We start from the raw sequence: 16,585 nt of genomic DNA on the forward strand, positions 1-16,585 counted from the left end.
CTAAGGAGTGCATCTAAGTGTTGCAGGGAAAGGCTAGTATGATTGGGGTTCAAGGAACTCTCTTAAAATGAGTTTACTCCCTAAGGACCAACACCCCTTGAGTTTACGGTCGTAAACTCTTGATTTTACGGTCGTAAACTCCTAACCTTTTGACCATTTGTTGTTTTGAAGTCTTCTAAGCTATTCCAAGCATTCCTACTTCATGATTTAGCCTTAGGAAGTGTTGTGTGGCATCAAAACACTCATAAATGGAGTTTACGAACTAAGGACCATTTCTCCATGAGTTTACTACCTTAAACTCATGAGTTTACTACCTTAAACTCATGAGTTTACTACCTTAAACCCATAAGTTTGGTATTTGGCGGTTTTCAAATCCTTAGCTCTAACATGGTAGTAGTCTAGGTTAGATTTAGACATAAGGAACAACCGTGGGACATTTATGGGACTTTTACACATCATTTGGGGTGTTTACGGTTTTGGGAGATCCCCAAACCATAAACACATAAAAATGTATGATTTTGGTTCTTTTTGTGTGATAAACTCATCAAGGATGAATCTAGACAAGTCCCTAAGGCATTGTGAAGTATCTAGGCACCCTAACACACCACTTTGGCCCTATTCTTGGTGTTTACGGTTTTGGGACCTCCCAAAACCGTGAACACCTTTAACTTGGTGTTCTTGGGACTTTTCCTTGGTATAAACATGTATATCTAAATGACTCTAGGATAGAAGTACTTACATTGTGGAAGCTTGAAATGAACTTATAGTCCAAGAACACTAGTGTGTGTTCTTGGTGTTTTTGGAAAACTAATCAAAACACAAAAATGGATGGATTAAAGGATGTACAATCACTAGATTAAGTGATATACTAACTTGAAAGGGCTAGAAACACTTACTAGATTGAAGATTTTGAATAAAAACTTGGATGATACTTGAGAGGATATTTTGGAGTTTACTCTTTTGGTGTTTGGGGAGTAAACACAAGAATGAATAGTCTTGGGGAGTAAACTCATGCTTATGCATTAGTTTACGATTTTTGGATGATTTTTCGACCCAAACTTAAAAGTTTGGCTGCGAACTTCTATGACACAAGGTGTTTGCGGTTTTTAAATTTCAAAACCCGAGACGACACTTTCTTTCACCCGTTCGTTTAGAGAATAAAATTAAAATAATCAATTGAACTTATTTTTCCCAAAAACAAGTAAAAGTGAACTAGACTTATAATATGGAGTGGTTGACTTTTAGGGTTTGACCGAATGAAAATTTCGAGTTGTCACATCATCCCCCTGTTAAAGGGAATTTTGTCCCGAAATTAGAATTTATGTAAGGAAGTAGGCACGAATGATCGAGTCATGAGGTGGGAAAACATCCTAATCTATTGGTTCTCGCGCTCATAAGTGTATTCGGGTCCTCGGTTGGTATCCCAACGAACCTTCACTAATTGGCGACGGCGTCGCTCCGTCCACATGACCACTCGGTTGAGGGTCACTACGGTTCTAATACGAAGGCGAGGATCTCGTTAATCTCGATCTCGTCGAGTGGGCTTACGAGAGTCCTAATGGAAAGGTATGGTTTCAAGATCGAGACGTGAAGAGTAAAATGTACATTACTGAGTTTGTGGAGTAGGTTTAGTTTGTGAGGTATAGGACCGATTCTGGTAAGAATCTCGGAGGTCCTGACTATCTTGGACTTAGATTTCCACGCTTTACGAAGCGTATTAAGCCATTCCCAGAGTGAGACTTCCTAAAGAATTTGGTCTCTCACTTGGAATTCCAAAGGTTCTTTCTCTTGCTAAACTTCCCAGTCAAGGGCCACCCCCTGCTGGGTCACAGTCGTAAAGGTTTCTCTGATTTGCGAGGAGTTCTGGATGAACTATGACAGTAGGTCTGTAAGACCTAGAATCTGGCGAATTTCTGTCGGCGGCTCTGGTGTCGACAAATTCTCAACGGTTTTGATAAATTGACAGAGTACTCAAGAATTTCCACATCACTAATAGAGTGTCTTAGGAAATTTTGACTCTTCAATTTCCAAAACTCGTGTTAAGAGAACTTTGCGAAAAGTATCTCCGAAGGTAATGTTTCCGCGGGTTCCTTCTTACTACTAGGGTAGATAAGTAAGTCGTTATATGGAGAATGACGAACCGATCCAAGTAAGAAAGACGGACTCTATTCATTAAACTCATGAATGCTTCGGGCATATTGGTCCTATCCGAGGGGTATCACTACGGACTCGAAGTGTCCACATCGAGTTCAGAAGGTAGTCTTCCGGACATCCTTCCCTCACACTCAAACTGGTGATATTCAGATCTCAGGTCTATTTCTGAAAGAAATTCTTTCCTTATGTTTGCTCAACCAATTCATCTATGCGAGGAAGAGACAACGATTTCTAATGGAAAATCTTGACGGAGTCCTCGATAGCCGAGGTACATACGATGCAATCCGTCGACCTCTGGAAGAATAAGACCGGGGCTCTCCAGGGTGACAAGCCTAGTCTTACATTTCTATTTCTGTGTAGTTTGCTAAGTTGTCTGGGCTGTTGTTGTATCTCCGTAGGTGTTTAGACTATAAGGAGATCTGTTTACAGGAGTCATACAGGGTTCTAAGTTTGTTCACATAACGATGCGATTACTCGTAGACTTGGGCAGTTCTCCGTCCTGAATTTCATATTAGAATTCATACATGGTTTCACAATCACAATCTCGTGTATACGAGTCGTATATAATTAAGATTGAAAAGGTAGTCGAATAACTGATTCTTCTTTAAGCTCACATCCCATCGAGGAAAAAGAAGTTAAAGTGGAATCATCAATTCTAAACCTATAGAACCTTGATTATATATCACTCTTATGTATACATTCCTCAGCGATAGATCAACCGTATGAATCCTTGGATTAAACTTGACGTACTACACGAGTGGTACTTTGGGGATTTCTTCGGAAAAAGAAAAGAACTATGAGGTACTCCAGGCATGAGTACTTCAGTGTTCTGATATGACGGTTTTCGCTAAAAAGATGTTTACTGATAAAGAGATGTACTTAAGAAGCTGGTATGGTGTGGATCAAATTGAATCTAGCTGTATGATAATGTCGGAATCATACGGAAACTTAAAGACATTAGATTTGAACATAAGACGTTTACAGACAAAACACAACCGTGCAACCATGAACAGAGTTACAGTACTTTTAGAACTACAAGACTATTGCTGCGAATAAGGTATACTACAAAAGACAAGTATATGCAGCACGAGCATCCCTATACAGACAGGATCTCGTAAAAGGTAAGACTCTAGTTGCACTAGTTTTGGATGGGTTATAAGTCTGTTACAACGAAAAGCCTAAATTACATTAACGCGGTTCCGGAGCAGGTTCTCCTGCATCTGTGATCCTAAGAATCTTCCCATCTGCGCTAGAGTTCTTCGCTATAGGGCAATCCTTCTTGAAGTGCCCTATCTCACCGCATTGGTGGCATGACTGGCTAGTACTAGTTTTGGTGGCAGGAGTGCGGTGTTTCGCCAGTGATATGTGGACACGAGTTTTCTCCTTGTTTCTCCACTTTGAAAATTTCCTTTCATAGGGTCTAGTTTTAACACCACCGTCGTAAGCCTGGTTGACTCTGATATCAGGGACTTGAGTGATGGGTCGTGCCGGTGCTCCACAGCTACGAGCATGGTGCCCTATTTTTAGGCAATTGCAACATTGCATCTCATGGCAAGCCCCATGATGATGGAAACTAAACTTATCACACTTTGGGAGTTTTCCCTCGTATGGTCTGCTCGGTACGGGGATGGCAGGGGTTTCCACTTGCTGCTGTTGCATGGCCAGCCTTTGGGATTTCTTGCGTTCTTTCTGGGCTTGACGCTTTCGTTTCTTGTTCTCTTCTTTTCAGCTTAGCGAGCCTGTGACAGTTACCGTTTGACGACTTCCTGGATGGCTACCATGATTCGAAACTTCAACCCCATCATCAGCATTGATTGTGCTGATAGTGCTACGGTGTGCAAGGACAGCTGTCACGACAGCCATTATAGCAGCTGTAACTGTGGTTTGGAAGTAGCAGCGTCCATACGGAAAGCGGAGGTTTCGTTGTTCGACTGATTGCTTCCTGATGACAACATGATTCTGTAACACGAAAGATAAGGATTTTGTGAGCGATTTTGGTTGACCCTAGATGTACTTCGATTGCTCAATCAAAGAGTAAGAGTATATTCTTGAAAGGTTGACCTACATCCTTATGATGCAGTCCTAGTACAGATTGGAAGTATGTTCGTGAAGGTTTGACCTACATCCCCATGATGTAGTCCTAGAACTGAGTGAAGGTGAGTTTGTAGAATGGTCTCAAGACGTTTGTCGTTCAACCCGAGGTATCGATGGTTGGTGAATAACATGATCCAACCACTGAAAGAGACTTGGAAGTATCTCTAGAGCTAAATTGCTATAGTCTAATGACTTGACTAAAGCATGTTTCAGATAGACTCTAATGAAAGTATGATAAGAGTACTTGAATAAAGAATGACACAGGAGTTAGCCGACTGTCAATATCTTTGATATTCATGACATACAAGTTCGGGAGAATGACCTTGTAAAAGGTCTTACATCATATTCAGAGAAGATAGTCCTTGACAGCATAAAGACCTAACCAAAAGTACTTACGGTACAAGATAATCCAATAGAAAATGCCACTTCGGGCATAGACAGAAAAATGATTCCTTTTTAACAAGGAAAATAAAGTAAAGCATCTACTACTGGCGACGGTCATCCCTATGGTGAACTCTTAGCTCAGCCAGTTGACGTTCCACATCTAATAGGTGTCTTTCGTACACCCTCTGTCATATGCGGAGTTCTATGACTTCGGCTCGTGATTTAGCCAGCGCTTGCAGTAGGGTTTCATGTTTTCTCTCTGATCTCTCGCGATCATCTTCTAGATGAATGGTGCGGAGGGTATGCATTCTCGCATCGGCGACAACCTCAGTGATCTAATCTAGGGCTACCCTGCCTTGAATCTCATTTTGGGCCACTCTGCGGACCAAGATTGGCAAGATTCTGTCTGCTAAGCCCCCATTGGTTAGGACATCAAATCTTCGGTCACCATTAAATGGAATGGGTTGATCTTGTCCTTGGCTCCATGTTTCCAAGCATTCTATCCACTCAGGCGTCGGGCCATGAAAAGTCGGACGAGGGTTAGGAATTGGAATGGGAGCTGCTTGGGGTAGGTTCTCAACCTCGGATTCGGAGTTAGCATCATCCGAAAGGTCTTCATCATGGTGATCATTCACAGGGATTGGATGATCTTTCTCTGGTTCTTCTTCAAAACATCCAACAATGACCTCATTCGGAAGGTACTGGTTGTCGTGGGGATGGAGTCCAACCATGTTATCTACGCGAGAATTGGGGTAAGAAAATAATTATTAGACGAACTATCTAGATAATTATTTCGAAAATCTTCATTAGTTACATCGCTATTTGTGAAGTGTATACTAGTTATATGTAATCGAAACATGATAGGCCTTCGAATAAGTGACCTTAACTCCAAATTCACACAGAATAGGGGTAAAGTAAAATTTTCACAGATTCTAAGTCTATAACATCCTAATTACATATAGCCTTAGTGTATCCACTTAGCAACTATCAACTTAGTAATGAAGATCCCGTTTTAGTTCTCAAGTATGAAGTATTTATAGTAACACCAAATACCCCTATAGTATTTTAAGTTTAATGTTATGTTCTACTATTCTCATTGTTGTAGGGTTGGTAAGATTTTTGACTTGTTGCAACCACACAACTACACTTAGGCACATGCTAGTCAACCCTCGGATAATATAGTTGATCAAGCTATATCTTCCCAGTTTTGACCGTATGTCTCTAAGTCGACATGTGTTTCCCAACAATCATAATTCTCTTGTACTGTCCTAGTGACACTGATTTTAGTATGAATGCAGGCACGTAGACTTAATTAAATATTTTATTATTTAAAGTATAAACTCTTGGTCAGAGTATTTTTAATCCCTATGTATTTATAGTTAGTATATCTTTTATGGGTTGATATACTTAATTCACTATAAACAAAGCTCTGATAGCAATCTGTCACACCCCAAAACCAAGAACGGCGGAAACATTCTAGGGCGGAGGACGTCATATATAGTATCACAACAATGAAAAGTAGTAAACAAGCAACAACATCATCCATTGCATTAATAATATAATGTTAATACAAGTGTTATGTCAAATTATAATAGACACTAAAGTATAAACAAAATGAAAGATGAGTCTTGAACGAGCTCCATCTTCTCTAAACTTTGCATCGGTACCTGTCTGTTGTTGACCTGAGGATACAAGTTATTTTGAAAGAGAGTATCAGCTTTAAAGCTGGTGAGATCATAAATATTAATGTGTCTTAATTCGTATGTAAGTATTTGTTTGACATGTAATGAAAGACTGGAAAATGTTTGGAAAGAAAGTTCGTGTAAGTATGATAATGTTTGCAAAACAACTGTAAACGTTTGAAAAACCCTAGAAATCCCTATGATTCCTACTATATTAAAAGGGAGTCTTCTACCAAGACCCAACTGTTCTAAATGTAGTCTTCTACCAAGACTTAACTTTTCTAAATGTTCGTTTCTTGAAAAAGTGTGTAATTTTCCCAAGTGTAACTATCATTAACAAAAAATAGTTTATACATTAATGTTTAAGTGAAATAATCACTAAATATATGTAAAGGGTAAATTAATGTAGTACTGTAGTGTTGTATTATAGGAACTACTGCTGTACTAACAACCTTAAACCGGATTTATACTAAGGTATCATGTGATTAATTCTACCATACTATCGACTAAGTAACACGACAGATGTAGGTCGTAAAAAGGTATGACGTTTGGCACCCGCAGACCTGCAGGTCCGACTGTAGGTAGCAGCAAGGTGTAGGATAGTCAATCCAGTATAGATCTATACGCAAACTCACGCTCTCCCTCCAAGAGAATCTGGCTACAACTCGGGCCATGACATTGAAGGCATGCTCCGATACAGTGGATCACAATTATGTTAACGTATTCATGTATATGTAATGTATTGTTAATCGTTCTACGTGTGCTAGCAGTAATGTGTGTTCTCTCTCTATCTAGCAGGTATAGTGATGTACTGTGAGTACTAGCTGTAATGTATGTTCTCTCTATCTAGCAAGTATTGACCCATGAATGAACTGACTGATTGTATGATATCGCGTTCTAGTAATAGTTCTAGCATATGGTAGCTGACTAGTAATTTAACTGGTACGTATGAACATGGATGTATACCCTTGCTACCCAAGGGCATTGGATGAACTGGAAGGAACTTTATGACTATGTAAGTACATATGATATATAACTAATATTTAAAAGACCTTCGGACGGATACCTGATGTCCCACCAGACCACATCTCAAGCGCGAAAAGGAAATAGGGTGGATACCCTTCCTAAGTCTTTTAAACATTTCTTATATAACTATACATATATAGGCATGCAATTGATAATATAAAAGCATAAAATAATTTTTGTAAAACCTTTGAACATAATTATTATCTAAGAAAAGATTGACTTGATGTCAATCTATAAAACGGGTTGGAAGCATGGGTTTGATAAAAACAGATTAAGTATAAAGAAACATTTGTTTAAAACACAAATGTAAATGAGTTTGAAATGAAACATACATAGTAAAATGTACAGTTTAATAAGTAGTTTTAAACATATAAAGTGTTTATGAAAAACATTTGAAGGAACTGTTTAGTAAAACGGCTAATGAGTAGCCAATCGTTTGAATGCTGCTTATTAATCACAATTGATTGATATAATAACTAGCATGATTCTACTTGTATCCCCCCATAAAGCATTTAAAAACATTTAAAACATTGATTAAGGGGTATGAACTCACCTGTTGCAAGTGGATCGGAAGGAAGTGTCGGATAAGTGCTTGGTGTCAAGTGAAGACTTAGACACGCACAAAGATCCTAATTACATATGAGGACATATGTATATAAACAATTAGTCTTTAAACAACTAATAAACAAGTCAAGACACTCAAGGAGATGACAAACACTTTGTATAAGTTTTATAAGTGCTAAGGAGTGCATCTAAGTGTTGTTCGGAAAGGCTAGTATGATTGGGGTTCAAGGAACACTCTTAAAATGAGTTTACTCCCTAAGGACCAACACCCCTTGAGTTTACGGTCGTAAACTCTTGTTTTTACGTTCGTAAACTCCTAACCTTTTGACCATTTGTTGTTTTGAAGTCTTCTAAGCTATTCCAAGCATTCCTACTTCATGATTTAGCCTTAGGAAGTGTTGTGTGGCATCAAAACACTCCTAAATGGAGTTTACAGTCTAAGGACGATTTCTCCATGAGTTTACTACCTTAAACTCATGAGTTTAGTACCTTAAACCCATAAGTTTGGTATTTGGTGGTTTTCAACTCCTTAGCTCAAACATGGCAATAGTCTAGGTTAGATTTAGACATAAGGAACAACCGTGGGACATTTATGGGACTTTTACACATCATTTGGGGTGTTTATGGTTTTGGGAGATCCCCAAACCATAAACACATAAAAATGTATGATTTTGGTGCTTTTTGTGTGATAAACGCATCAAGGATGAATCTAGATAAGTCCCTAAGGCATTGTGAAGCATCTAGGCACCCTAACACACCACTTTGGCCCTATTCTTGGTGTTTACGGTTTTGGGACCTCCCAAAACCGTGAACACCTTTAACTTGGTGTTCTTGGGAATTTTCCTTGGTATAAACATGTATAGCTAGCTTTAAATGACTCTACGATAGAAGTACTTACATTGTGGAAGCTTGAAATGAACTTATAGTCCAAGAACACTAGTGTGTGTTCTTGGTGTCCTTGTTGTTTTTGGAAAACTAATCAAAACACAAAAATGGATGGATTAAAGGATGTACAATCACTAGATTAAGTGATATAATAACTTGAAAGGGCTAGAAACACTTACTAGATTGAAGATTCTGAATAAAAACTTGGATGATACTTGAGAGGATATTTTGGAGTTTACTCTTTTGGTGTTTGGGGAGTAAACACAAGAATGACTAGTCTTGGGGAGTAAACTCATGCTTATGCATGAGTTTATGATTTTTGGATTATTTTTCGACCCAAACTTAAAAGTTTGGCCGCGAACTTCTAAGACACGAGGTGTTTGTGGTTTTTAAATTTCAAAACCCGAGACGACACTTTCTTTCACCTGTTCGTTTAAAGAATAAAATTAAAATAATCAATTGAACTTATTTTTCCCAAAAACAAGTAAAAGTGAACTAGACTTATAATATGGAGTGATTGACTTTTAGGGTTTGACCGAATGAAAATTTCGACTTGTCACAATCCATCACATAGGCAACACACTGCAGAACAACCTTGATGAAGATAATGTATGGCCGTTGTTGAACATCCTCTCCCTGAATCACCGAATATCCCCCACTTGGGGTCCGGATATGCACAAATTGCTACTCGCAATTTATCTTTTCCCCATTTAGGATCTGCCAATCGATCCCCACAATAACCTTGCTCTTACACAGGGGAATTGGAACAAAATCAATTAGATAGTGCTCACTGAACAACTGCAAGACACAACCCTGATAGACCCTCAATACCCGCACATGACGATTATCAGCAATCTCAACCTCTAATGGACAATCCAGCTCCCCTGAAGCTTTGGTAAATCTCTTTTTGAGCACAAAAGATACAAAGGATCGGGTAACCCGAATCAAACAATACCAAAGCAGAGATACCGTTCACAAGGAATGATCGTAAAAAACAAAACGTAGATATAAGTAGGAAACCCAACATAAATAAAGAGATAAGGAGAAGAAACATACCCATCACCACATCAAGTGTTTCACGAGCCTCCTTGAGTGTCAGCTGAAAATCCTTGCTTCTCATAATAGGCGCAACCGCGTTGCCCTAGCAGCCATCCATGATCCTCAAAGTCGCTAAAGCGGGTGCTGCAACTAGTCATGTCGCTTCTAGGCTTAGGCAATCGTCCTTTTTATGGACCCTATGATTGCAATGGAAGCTAATCAGAGTCGATCCCTGGGTAGTGGTTGTGCAATCCTAGTTAAAGTCCCCAGTCTTTCCATATATATAGCAGTCTGAACCACCACCCCTGCAAGCTCCATCGTGCGTCATTCCGCACTTGATACAGTGGCTCCGGCTGTGCTATCCTCTCGATCTCAAATCAAAACCCTTGGGCCTTTTTTCCGAACTATCTGAACTCTGAACCTGATCCGACTTCCTCTTCATCTCCATCTTCAAGTCAATCTACCTCTCTCTAGATCGCATTGTCATATCATCCGGTGTTTTACAACTGGATCGACTCACAAACCGCCTGATATCGCTCCTCAACATATCATGGTATCTTGCCTTCTTCATCTCCTCTTTGGCCACATATTGCAGAACCAATAACACCTCCCTTGGAACATAGTAGTGATCTCCACCACCGTCTCAGTAGTCTGGAGAAGGTCCTGCAACTCCTTCTCCAACTGTTGGATCTCAATCACAGGTGCAAAATCAGTCCGAAACATTGTCAAAATATCCTCCCAAGTCATCCACTCAAACGCCTCGCCTCCCAAGGCATGCCCAACCTCCTCCCACTAGTCTCAAGCTCTATCCTTTAGAAGACAGGATGGAATTTTGGCCTTTGCCACCTCAGGACAGAGACTAGATCGGAAGGCGTTCCTGATATCTGCCAACCAACTCCTGCTTGCAATCGCGTCCTTCTTCCCGAAGAACCTTGGAGCCCCACATGCTCGAAACTCTTGGAAAGTCAAAGATCAAGATCCCACCATCGCCACTATCTCAGAGCGAAAAGCACCCAAGAGCTCATCCAGAATCTCTAGAATACCTTCCTTCACCGTGCCAAAGATCATAAGAGTCTACTCAAGAATATTGCGGGTAATCTTTGTTGAAATGAACTCCTACATCTGATCATCCAAAAACTCAGCTCCAGAGCTCGAACCCAAACTATCACCGGCACTAGAGCCACTACCATAATCTCCTCAAGTGACCACCATACTGAGAATAAACCATATAAACCATCAAAATATACTCAAAGAATCCCACATTATACAAGTTCCTGGTATCATCATCACTTTCCTTTACTCGAGTATGGATCCTCTACTTCCAGTAGTACAGGCCCATACTACCATCCACATCTATCCGTACTTTCCTCAACGGTCACCTCGAATCCTCCAAGTAATTCCCTTATAATTCCAAAAAAACCTCTCGATACCGCATAACCTCCTAGGTTTTCCTTGGGCTACCACCTTACCACTCTCCACCATCAGCTGCAAAAGGAACTCCCCCTAACACCCTGTAACTAGCTCAAGAATAGAATTACATATCATTGAGACTAGATAATTCTTCCAATGAAAGGTCTCACACTACAACGGTTAGACTCAAACAAGAGCTGCATAATAGAGTTAAAACCTAACCTTCTAAAATTATCTAGTCTTAATAATATGTCACTTAGGATATTCGCTTACTAGTTAGCTGATATGAATGGGAACTCCTAAAAGCACAATGCAAACAACATTCAAGCATCGAGTAATCAGAATCAAAGCATAACCTAAACAGGTCATCCTATCACTGACTAATCAGTACTAGCATGCAGATCTACATGCTCATACAACATGCATATAAAGCCATTTCTCCTACCATCCTAGCATGCAATCTTCACTAAATCCTTAACTCTAATCTAGCATGCAATTCATAGATTCAAAATTCAAGCATAATGCAGAGCATGTAAGGGTATTTTGGTAAAACTTACTTGAGCTCGATCGATTGCATGCACCACACCCCTTTCTTTTATCAGGAAACTCTTTTTATAAAATGTTTCTTTGTATGAAAATCTACCAAACCCTCAATTTGACTTTAGATATACCCTAGAGTATGCCCGAATCTCTCAAACCACGACTCTAACACCAACTTATAAAGTCCAAAAGTTTAAGACCAAAAGTTTCATTTTCATAATAATAAAATCATCAATCAAACATGTTTATAAAACGATAAAGGAAAATAAGAGTATGTCAATCAATCATCTGAAATACATCAGAGTCAAATAAGGTGGAAAATAAGGGGTGTGTGTGTGTGTGATCCGATCCGAGCTCTTCCCTTTTTGATCTAGAAGTACCTGAAACATAAACTGAAAAGCGTAAGCACGAAGCTTAATAAGTTCCCCAAAATACCACATATCATACATATGTGCCAGCTCAAGGCTATGCTGGGTCTATTTCAACCTCGGGTCTCTTTTACCCATGAGTCTATCTCAACTCATGAGTTGGCCCAAAGCCGTACAGGGTCTATTTCACTCCCAATTATATTGCAAATCATATGTCAGCAAAAGGTTGTATCGAGTCTATTTCACTACATAAGTCTATTTCAACTCATATGTCAACACAAGGCTGTATCGGGTCTATTTTACCCCACATACATATAGCAAACAGACACACATGCATACATCACATACAATAGGAGTCACAAAGACTACAAGTACATAACACATCCTAGTGTCCTACAACATAGTGAGCAAACTCACCTCAGTCTGCTATCAGTCAAACAAATGATCAGGTTGCTGAACGTGAAAGTCCCTATTCTAACCAATCTAATAAACCCCAATTAATAATTGGGTCATAAACCATATCTGGGAATCAAGTTTATTTGTCTAGCACCTGGGGTAAAAGACGATTTTACCCATTCCTCTCTTGGCCCAATATCTGAGGCCTAACCCAAAGGCATTAAAAGCTCAATAATGGCCCAATTTCCTAAAGCATACCCAAAGCCCAATATGGAACTGATTCCAAAAAGGCCCAAAGTCTAACAATAGCCCAAAGTCTAAAAGGATAATGGCCCAATAAGGCCCCAAACCCCAATAGTCCAAAGGTGGCTCGAATTACAAAAACCCATGACCAGGCCCAATACGTTGTGCGTACTAGGAGTACACCCAACGTACTAGGTGGCTTGCCTGTTCCTAGAATCAAATGCATACACCCAATGTACGCACCCATTTAAGAAATTTTCCATTAAGCACTTAATGCTCATAATCAAACATCCAATCTTCATATCCAAGTCTTGTGGAACGTCTTAATCCATAAAGTCACTAACTTGGAGCCTTTGCATGGCTCAGAACCTAAACCCTAGATTTAGCATTCTACTTTCACCAAATGGACATAAACACATGCATGTTTGATCCACAACCATGAAGATGCTAACTTTATGGACTAGAGGCCTCAAAAACAGCAAGAGAAGCAACTCCTGATTTCTAGAGTGGAAGAAAGCCGACTAGATCTCATTTGAACGATTAAAAGTGGAAAAAACTCCATAAAGACTAGATCTAAGCATATAGTGAGAAACTTCCAAGGTTTATACCTCAATGAAGCTAGAAATAGTGAGTGGAATCTGGATCTACAAGTTCACCTTTGATCAAAGCTCCCTCTTTAAGGCTCTTCTTCCTCAAGCTCACCAACACACACGCACAAAGAGCGTCAAATCTTCGATAGAGGGGATAGGGGTTTAAACTGGGGCTCAAAGGGTAATGAAAGATGATAAATGAGAGGATCATTGGTCATAATGCTATTTAAATAGGGTCCAAACCGTAAAATTTAGGATTTCTCTCCTAGGTGCATATGCCCAACGTATGAGAAATACGCCCAACATACTCCCTCTTTTCTGAAAATGGCAATAATGCCCCTTAAAGACCAAATCTGCAAAGTATTTATACACCAAAGTTCAAAAATGAAAAATACCTTGAATCGGGTGTTACACTCCACCGATCAAGTCTAATGCGGTACTTGTAGAAGCATTTGAACTGGTCGAACTTCAGGGTGTAGGTGTAGAGGTTTGTGCACTTGTCTGTTGGGTATGTTCTATTGTTGAACTTTGCATCCAGATTTCATCTTCATGGTTGCTCACATCTTCCTGGCTATCTTCTGGAGGGTATCCTTCAATTGTAAAAGTTTCTCCTAGTGTAGTTTTTCATATAGTTGACTTTTCCCATGACCAAGCTTAGTCTTCTTCAGAACATACATCCCTTCTGATGTATATATTTCTCTATATTTGGATCAAATACTCTATATGCTTTTGTTCCTGTCTCGCATCCTAGGTGCACCAAACGTTTGCTTTAATCATCAAGTTTCCGAAGGTGACCTCTTATTCTTGCTTGAGCAATACACCCAAAAAATCTTAAGTGATCAAGTTGTGGATTTTTTCCAGTCCACATCTCATAAGGTGTTGCATCCTTTAAGGCTTTTGTGGTCACCCAATTAAGGATAAAAATAACATGATGTACAGCCTCTCCCCATAATATCTCTGGTACATGCATACTATTGAGTATACTTCTTTCCATCTCTATAATAATGTGGATTTACCTCTTCACCACTCCGTTTTGCTATGGAGAATATGGTCTCGTGTAGTGTGGGTGTAGATCGATTTCTTCACAATATGTGGTAAATTGTTTTGACAGAAATTCACCACCACGATCCATTTGGAAGGTATTTAAATTTTCACCTGTTTCTATTTCAACAAATATCCAAAACTTTTTGAAAATACTAAAGGATTCATCCTTAGACTTCATCATATATACCCACATTACTCGAGTAAAATCATCAACTAACAATATAAAGTATCAGTTACAAACAGGTGTGGGCAGTGAAATAGGACCACAAAGGTCCCCATGTACTAGACCAAGCCTTTGTTTTGCCTTGAAGCTTTATTATCCTGGGTATGATTTGTGTGTCTTCTTTCCCACTAGACATCCCTCACACAACCGTCTAGAGTTATCTATCTTTCGCATTCCACAACCTAAGTTCGTTTCTAACATTTCTTTGACGACATTAAAATTTAGATGGCCCATTCGTACGTGCCAAAGCCATGTTTCTTCACAAGTCTCTCCAAGCAGACATCTAGACTCGAATTTATTCAAGATGATTTCATATAGACAGTTTGGAGATTGTTTTACCTTCATGAGTAATCTCCCTTTTACATCATGAGCCCAAAAAAATGATCCATGTATTAAGATCCGATCATCATTCGCTGCTAGTTAACCCAAACTTATGATATTATTACACAAGTTTGGGATGTAGTACACATCTTGCAGCTTTCATTGCTCTCTATTCTTGCATCGGAATATGATAGAACCTTTCCCTTCTATTCGTACCTTGGACCCATCTCCAAACTTTACATAACCTTGAGTTGTTTGGTTAAGATCATAAAACTTATCTTTCTGACCAGTCATGTTGTTACTTACTCCATTGTCTAGATACCAAACATTTGACTGAATTGTTTCACCACTTGCTAACTTTAGTCTTGGTGTTACTTTTTCTTCATTCAGGAACACCTCCTCTATTGCCTCATTACTGTTAAAAGAAGCCAATAATAATGTCGGTTCAGCATGATCTTGGGTTAGATTTGCTTCATGGTTCCTTTCACGTCTTGGGTTTCTACACTCTATGGCGTAATGCCTATATTCTTGACAATTATAACATTGGAGCTTGCTCTTGTCATGACTGTTAGATAACCTACGATATCCTTCTTGTTGATGGTCAACACCACCTCCTCCATGGCCTCTTCTACGGTTGCTATAATTACTCCATCTCCCATGACCACTTCCACGATCTTGTTGATTGCTTGGACTGCTATAGTAGGATTTGTGAGAGAATTTTGAGTCCGCTTCACTTTGCTTCTTGTTTCTTTCAGACCAATCTTGGTGAGTTAACAAAAGCTTATTTTCTTCAACTTCACTGCGCCCTCAAATTCTCTCCTCGTGAGCTTCAACCTACCAACAACTTCTTCAATAGTTACCTTATCAAGGTCTGGGAATTGCTCAATGGTTGATGCAATCTACAAGAAGTTTGGTGTTACTGCTCGTAGTAGCTTTTTCACTACGTACGATTCCTCAACTTTATCTCCTAATGCCCGGATATTGCTTACAACATTTTTTATCTTCATAGCAAACTCATCCATTGTCTCCATCTCCTTCATATTTAGAACTTCAAAATCTGCTTTTAATGCATGCACCCTTGCTGTCTTTACTCTATCAGCCCCCATGTAAATAAATTTTAGAGTCTCCCATGCTTCCATTTGTTTGTTTCTTTGCCAATGACATCAACATATCTTCTGCAATTCCTTGATAGATGGTTATAAGTGTCATTTTATCTTTTCTAACTTCAACTACATCTTCTGGTTTACTAGGCCCTACAACATCCCAAACACCTCGTGCTTGCGTAAAACACTTTCATTTTAATGCCCATACAACATAGTTGTTTCTTGACAACATAGGACAGTGTAGTGTAATTTTCCCATCCTTCTCATTCCATGACGAATCTCCCATGGATGCAGATCGGGGTTGGCATTTTGGCATAAGCCCAAAGCGCTCTGATACCAAATGTTCGTTTATAAAGAGTATGACCACTTTACTTTATGCAAAAAAAATGAAAGGAAGAATGGAGTATTGCTGTTTATATATGTATGCAATGGAAAGAGAGGAAACAAATGACAAAAGGTTGAGACTTGATTCCGTCTCTTTTTTTACTTTTTTTTTTAAATTGCTTAATACATAAACGAA

The 16,585-nt window shown here is 39.3% G+C and overlaps 1 protein-coding gene across 1 annotated transcript; it reads right to left on the minus strand.

Moving 5' to 3' along the window:
• Positions 1-15,121: 15,121 nt before the first annotated feature.
• Positions 15,122-16,101, minus strand: LOC145089257 (uncharacterized). The gene is made up of 3 exons (XM_079027717.1): positions 15,952-16,101; positions 15,801-15,861; positions 15,122-15,723 (listed from the first exon to the last, which is right to left on the minus strand). Exons 1-3 carry the CDS (start codon positions 16,099-16,101, stop codon positions 15,122-15,124), a joined length of 813 nt encoding a protein of 270 aa, XP_078883843.1.
• Between the last annotated feature and the right edge of the window lie 484 nt (positions 16,102-16,585).

The sequence above is a fragment of the Lactuca serriola genome, chromosome 2, assembly GCF_051521515.1.
Source record: "Lactuca serriola cultivar US96UC23 chromosome 2, Lser_US96UC23_V15, whole genome shotgun sequence".
In the NCBI taxonomy this organism is placed as follows: domain Eukaryota; kingdom Viridiplantae; phylum Streptophyta; class Magnoliopsida; order Asterales; family Asteraceae; genus Lactuca; species Lactuca serriola.

What these genes read in the sequence shown, in the direction of transcription:
- LOC145089257 (XM_079027717.1), bottom strand. Translation starts at nt 16,101, where the DNA reads ATGGAAGCATGGGAGACTCTAAAATTTATTTACATGGGGGCTGATAGA. An exon ending in CTATGAAGATAAAAAATGTT is followed by an intron (nt 15,862 to 15,951) that starts GTAAGCAATATC and finishes AACTTCTTGTAG; the next exon opens with ATTGCATCAACCATTGAGCA. An exon ending in AACTATTGAAGAAGTTGTTG is followed by an intron (nt 15,724 to 15,800) that starts GTAGGTTGAAGC and finishes TAACTCACCAAG; the next exon opens with ATTGGTCTGAAAGAAACAAG.